The following is a 7,386-nucleotide window of genomic DNA, read 5'->3' as shown; positions in this document are numbered from 1 at the left end:
TTTAATTTTATTTTTTTTAACTGTCATTGCTCGAAAAATAATAATGAATCAACATAAATGATAAATGATAAATAAATGTTGTTATGATTTATTGACTTAATGAAGGCTCCAATTATTTCAAATTTTGGAATATTTTGGGGGGAACAATGTTGCATATTTTGCGTTAGTCGTATAAAAACAAAATTTTCTTTGAGAAAAAAGAGCATTAAACAAAAACACAAAAAAACTATACAAAAGTTTTAAAAAAAATCCCACTTAAATTCTCCAGGACTCATTAAAGTGTTACAATTATTTCATAAATGTTTGTTTTATTTATAACACTCAAATCTGTTTTTAAATAAAACAAAAATGTATGAAATATTTGTAACACTTAATGAGTGGGACCCTTTTGAGTCCCGGAAAATTTTAGTGGGATTTTTTTTCCGTTTAGTTTTTACTGTCATTGCTGGAAAAAAAAAAAAAGAATTACAATCGATGCTGTTTTAAATTATTGACCTATTGAAGGCTCCAATTACTTCACATCAAATATTCCACCTCGAAAACTTGTTTAGGGAAAATATTGCATATTTCGTATTTTTGCCATAAAAACAGGGTTTTGATTGAAAGAGCTTGAAACATTAAAAAAAACTGTTATATTGACATATAGACCTAACATTGATCCAGAGATTTATTAAGCTTTGAATGAAAAAAAAAAAAAACGAAAAAATATTAATATATTACTTATTTTTACCATTTTTATGACGGACCAAACTTGAGAGGAGTCCTTAAATTTAATAAAATATATTTTGATGGTTTTGAAAATGAAAATATCAAAATGCTTTGTTTGTTTTAAGCCTGCGGCCCAGTGGAAAAAGTTTGGACACCCCTGTCTTAGACGAAATGCTAGCGCCCTCTGGTGGGCCTCACTGGAATGTACGTTTGAATTGGTTGACTTCCTGCTCGACTGCAAGCACATAGAAATAAACACATTGTTCAAATAAAAGCAAATATAAATAAACACATTGTTTAAATAAAAGCTAATATAAATAAACACATTGTTTAAATAAAAGCTAATATAAATAAACACATTGTTTAAATAAAAGCTAATATAAATAAACACATTGTTCAAATAAAAGCACATATAAATAAACACTTTGTTCAAATAAAACATCACAAACAAGTTCTACAACTTAGCACATCTTACTGACCCTTCCTTTTCCGCACCGGTCCGACTAGAAAGAAGTAACAAACGGTATCAAAATGCAGTGGTTAAAAACAAACACTCAATACTTTCCTACAAGGTCAACAGGTGAAGGTGACATGGCCTTGTTCCTTCCTCCTGACGCAGCTTCTCTTAGTTAGTTGTCTCAAAAAACATAAAATCCTGCAGCAAAAGGACATAGAAATTAGGGAGGATAATAGAAAAAGTCAATGTTAATAAACAAGAGCTAAATTAAAGGGAAACGGCACTTTATTTTTAAATGTGCCTATCATTCACAATCCTTAAGTGAGACAAGAACACTTTTTTTTAATGCGTGTCGTAAATAAACGCTAGGAAAAAGTCAGCTATGCAATAGTCGCTCTATTCCGCCTCTAAAGCGCTCTAAAAAACCTCCAGTAAAGTTTTATATACACGCTGTATGTATGTAGTATCAAGTAACATTCATAATAACATGTAATATATACACGCTGTAAGTATATGTGTAGTATCAAGTAACATTCATAAAAACATGTAATATATACATGATGTAAGTATATTTGTAGTATAAAGTAACATTCATAATAACATGTAATATATACACGCTATAAGTATATATGTAGTATCAAGTAACATTCATAATAACATGTAATATATACACGCTGTAAGTATATATGTAGTATCAAGTAACATTCATAATAACATGCAATATATACATGATGTAAGTATATATGTAGTATCAAGTAACATTCATAATAACATGTAATATATACATGATGTAAGTATATATGTAGTATCAAGTAACATTCATAACAACATGTAATATATACACGCTGTAAGTATATATGTAGTATCAAGTAACATTCATAATAACATGTAAGTATATATGTAGTATCAAGTAACATTTAAATTAACATGTAATATATACATGATGTAAGTATATATGTAGTATAAAGTAACATTCATAATAACATGTAATATATACATGATGTAAGTAGATATGTAGTATAAAGTAACATTCATAATAACATGCAATATATACACGCTGTAAGTATATACTGTATGTAGTATCAAGTAACATTCATAATAACAAGTAAAATATACACGCTGTAAGTATATATGTAGTATCAAGTAACATTCATAATAACAAGTAAAATATACACGCTATAAGTATATATGTAGTATCAAGTAACATTCATAATAACATGTAATACATACATGATGTGAGTATATATGTAGTATCAAGTAACATTCATAATAACATGTAATATATACATGATGTAAGTATATATGTAGGATCAAGTAACATTCATAATAACATGTAATATATACACGCTGTAAGTATATACTGTATGTAGTATCAAGTAACATTCATAATAACAAGTAAAATATACACACTGTAAGAATATATGTAGTATCAAGTAACATTCATAATAACATGTAATATATACATGGTGTAAGTATATATGTAGTATCAAGTAACATTCATAATAACGTGTAATATATACATGATGTAAGTATATATGTAGTATCAAGTAACATTCATAAAAACATGTAATATATACATGATTTAAGTATATATGTAGTATCAAGTAACATTCATAATAACATGTAATATATACATGATGTAAGTATATATGTAGTATCAAGTAACATTCATAATAATGTTGTCACTTGATGTGAGACAACAAAGACTACTTTGGGTATGTGAATCATACCGGGTATGTGAATCATGCCGGGTATGTGAATCATACTGGTTATGTGAATCATCCCGGGTATGTGAATCATACTGGGTATGTGAATCATGCTGGGTATGTGAATCATACTGGGTATGTGAATCATGCTGGGTATGTGAATCATGCTGGGTATGTCAATCATACTGGGTATGTGAATCATACCGGGTATGTGAATCATACTGGGTATGTGAATCATGCTGGGTATGTGAATCATGCTGGGTATGCGAATCATACCGGGTATATGAATCATACTGGGTATGTGAATCATACTGGGTATGTGAATCACTGGGTATGTGAATCATGCTGGGTATGCGAATCATACTGGGTATGTGAATCATACTGGGTATGTGAATCACTGGGTATGTGAATCATACTGGGTTTGTGAATCATACTGGGTATGTGAATCATACTGGGTATGTGAATCACTGGGTATGTGAATCATACTGGGTTTGTGAATCATACTGGGTATGTGAATCATACTGGGTATGTGAATCATGCTGGGTATGTGAATCATACTGGGTATGTGAATCATGCTGGGTATGTGAATCACTGGGTATGTGAATCATGCTGGGTATGTGAATCATACTGGGTATGTGAATCATGCTGGGTATGTGAATCATACTGGGTATGTGAATCATGCTGGGTATGTGAATCATACTGGGTATATGAATCATACTGGGTATGTGAGTCATGCTGGGTATGCGAATCATGCTGGGTATGTGAATCATACTAGGTATGTGAATCATGCTGGGTATGTCAATCATGCTGGGTATGTGAATCATACTGGGTATGTGAATCATACTGGGTATGTGAATCACTGGGTATGTGAATCATACTGGGTTTGTGAATCATACTGGGTATGTGAATCATACTGGGTATGTGAATCATGCTGGGTATGTGAATCATGCTGGGTATGTGAATCATGCTGGGTATGTGATGGGAAATAAAACCTGTGGTATCGCACATCACTATCGGACACATTACCCTGGATTTGGTTACCTTTGACCCAAGAGTCTCTGCAGAAGTAGACCGAGGACAATAATAATAATAATAATACCGTAATTTCCGGACTATAAGCCGCTACTTTTTCCCCTCGTTCTGGTCCCTGCGGCTTATACAAGGGTGCGGCTTATTTACGGCCTGTTCTTCTCCGACACCGACGAAGAGGATTTCGGTGGTTTTAGTACGCCGGAGGAAGACGATGACACAATGATTAAAGACTGACTTTTCATATACCGGTAGGCTGGTTATTTTGATAACGTACAGGCGAGCACTTTGTATTACTTTGCAGCGTTGTATTATTTGTACTCTGCACGAATGCTGTTCGCCATGTCAAAGATGTGAAAGTTTGATTGAATTATTGAAAGATTTATTATTAATAAATGGGACGCTTTGCGTTCCCAAACAGTCATCTCTGTCCCGACAATCCCCTCCGTGGTAGCAGGAACCCCTATATACTACGCTAATTACACATCAAAACCCTGCGGCTTATAGTCGGGTGCGGCTTATATATGGAGCGATCTGTATTTTCCCCTAAATTTAGCTGGTGCGGCTTATAGTCCGGTGCGGCTTATAGTCCGGAAATTACGGTAATAATAATAATAATAATAATGGATTAGATTACACATCCCAAGAATTTGAGACAGAGACAATATGTAAATGTCTAAATCTACATTTTTTTTTTACAATTTCCCTTGTGGATCAATAAAGTCTAAGTCTAAGTGTAGGTCTAAATCCAGGTCTAAATCCAAGTCTAATTCCAGGTCTATATCCAGGTTTAAGTCTAAATCTAAGTCTAGGTCTAGGTCTAAGTCTAGGTCTAGGTCTAATATCGGACTCACGATGAGAAAACAGGCCCCGATCATGACGGCCTTCATCCTCACGTCCAGGTCCAAGGGAAACTGGATCCCAAAGTTGTCGGAGTCAGTGAAGACTTCCCTTAGAAGACCCGTCCACTGTTTGCTGATCTTCCCGATCTTGCTGACTTCATCCATGGTCAGAACCTGGAACCACAGTCACAGGAGACTGAGAGACCACGCCTTGGACTTGTTGGGTTTTTACCCGGGATAATGAGTAAACAAAAACCACTATTTGCCCCAAAAGATTCACTTTGTCAACAAAAACAAACAAGAAAAAGAAAAAGTAAGGTTTATGTCAGGAGTGTCAGTGGGTCGGATCAGGTTTCATCCGGTCCGCGGGATGAGTTTGCTAAGTAGAAAAATGAGCTGAAATATTGGAATGAAAGAAACTGCTGTTCTAAATGTGTCCACTAGATGTCACAACAGCAATTGTTTGTATCTTTGTAAATGATGCTACATATGTAAAAAAAATAGTGCACCATTCGAGGAAAATGAGCAAACTACACAAATAACATCCTGTAATTTGATTTTGATATGTTTTTATATTGATAGATTGAAAATTAACACCAATGAAAATCAGCTTTTACCTTGAAAATCATTTTTTGTCTTGAAAATCAACTTTTACCTTGAAAATCAACGTTTACTTTGAAAATCATTTTTTTTGTCTTGAAAATCAACTTTTACCTTGAAAATCAACTTTTACCTTGAAAATCAACTTTTACTTTGAAAATCATTTTTTTTGTCTTGAAAATCAACTTTTACCTTAAAAATCAGTTTTTACCTTGAAAATCAACTTTTACCTTGAAAATCATTTGTTGTCTTGAAAATCAACTTTTACCTTGAAAATCAATGTTTACCTTGAAAATCAACGTTTACCTTGAAAATCATTTGTTGTCTTGAAAATCAACTTGTACCTTGAAAATCAACTTTAACCTTGAAAATCAGTTTTTACCTTGAAAATAATTTTTTTGTCTTGAAAATCAACTTTTACCTTGAAAATCAACTTTTACCTTGAAAATCTACTTGTACCTTGAAAATGTACTTGTACCTTGAAAATCAACTTTTATCTTGAAAATCAACTTTATCTTGAAATCAACTTCTACCTTGAAAATCAGTTTTTACCTTGAAATCAACTTTTACCTTGAAAATCATTTGTTGTCTTGAAAATCAATTTTTACCTTGAAAATCAACTTTAACCTTAAAAATCAGTTTTTACTTTGAAAATCATTTTTCGTCTTGAAAATCAACTTTTACCTTGAAAATCAACTTTTACCTTGAAAATCTACTTGTACTTGAAAATGTACTTGTACCTTGAAAATCAACTTTTATCTTGAAAATCAACTTTTATCTTGAAAATCAACTTCTACCTTGAAATCAGTTTTTACCTTGAAAATCAACTTTTACCTTGAAAATCAGTTTTTACCTTGAAAATAAACTTTTACCTTGAAAATCATTTGTTGTCTTGAAAATCAACTTTTACCTTGAAAATCAATGTTTACCTTGAAAATCAACTTTTACCTTGAAAATCAACTTTTATCTTGAAAATCAACGTCTACCTTGAAAATCAGTTTTTACCTTGAAAATCAACTTTTACCTTGAAAATAATTTTTTTACCTTGAAAATCAACTTTTACCTTGAAAATCATTTGTTGTCTTGAAAATCAATTTTTACCTTGAAAATCAACTTTAACCTTAAAAATCAGTTTTTACTTTGAAAATCATTTTTCGTCTTGAAAATCAACTTTTACCTTGAAAATCAACTTTTACCTTGAAAATCTACTTGTACCTTGAAAATGTACATGTACCTTGAAAATCAACTTTTATCTTGAAAATCAACTTTTATCTTGAAAATCAACTTCTACCTTGAAAATCAGTTTTTACCTTGAAAATCAACTTTTACCTTGAAAATCAGTTTTTACCTTGAAAATCAACTTTTACCTTGAAAATCATTTGTTGTCTTGAAAATCAACTTTTACCTTGAAAATCAATGTTTACCTGAAAATCAACTTTTACCTTGAAAATCAACTTTTATCTTGAAAATCAACGTCTACCTTGAAAATCAGTTTTTACCTTGAAAATCAACTTTTACCTTGAAAATATTTTTTTACCTTGAAAATCAACTTTTACCTTGAAAATCAACTTTTATCTTGAAAATCAACTTCTACCTTGAAAATCAGTTGTTTACCTTGAAAATCAACTTTTACCTTGAAAATCAGTTTTTGCCTTGAAAATCAACTTTTACCTTGAAAATAATTTGTTGTCTTGACAATCAACTTTTACCTTGAAAATCAACGTTTACCTTGAAAATCAACTTTTACCTTGAAAATCAACTTTAACCTTGAAAATCAGTTTTTACCTTGAAAGTCAGTTTTTGTCTTGAAAATCAACTTTTACCTTGAAAATCAACTTTTACCTTGAAAATCTACTTGTACCTTGAAAATCAACTTTTATCTTGAAAATCAACTTCTAACTTGAAAATCTGTTTTTACCTTGAAAATCAACTTTTACCTTGAAAATCAACTTTTACCTTGAAAATCAGTTTTTACCTTGAAAATCCACTTTTACCTTGAAAATCAGTTTTTGCCTTGAAAATCAACTTGTATCTTGAAAATCAG

General features: G+C 31.5%; 1 protein-coding gene across 1 annotated transcript in view; it reads right to left on the bottom strand.

Moving 5' to 3' along the window:
• Positions 1 to 390: 390 nt before the first annotated feature.
• The window catches only part of si:ch73-206p6.1 (phospholipid scramblase 2), a 14,873-nt gene continuing 7,877 nt past the window's right edge, over positions 391 to 7,386 (bottom strand). Inside the window, 2 exon segments of the mRNA XM_062021902.1 lie at positions 391 to 1,363; positions 4,755 to 4,916. Coding sequence (XP_061877886.1) covers positions 1,334 to 1,363; positions 4,755 to 4,916 — 192 coding nt within the window. The 3' untranslated portion in view covers positions 391 to 1,333.

Source organism: Entelurus aequoreus, linkage group LG15, assembly GCF_033978785.1.
Source record: "Entelurus aequoreus isolate RoL-2023_Sb linkage group LG15, RoL_Eaeq_v1.1, whole genome shotgun sequence".
Taxonomy (NCBI): Eukaryota; Metazoa; Chordata; class Actinopteri; order Syngnathiformes; family Syngnathidae; genus Entelurus; species Entelurus aequoreus.
Note: the sequence above shows the minus strand (reverse complement) of the source record. Positions and strands in the feature narration are given on the sequence as shown.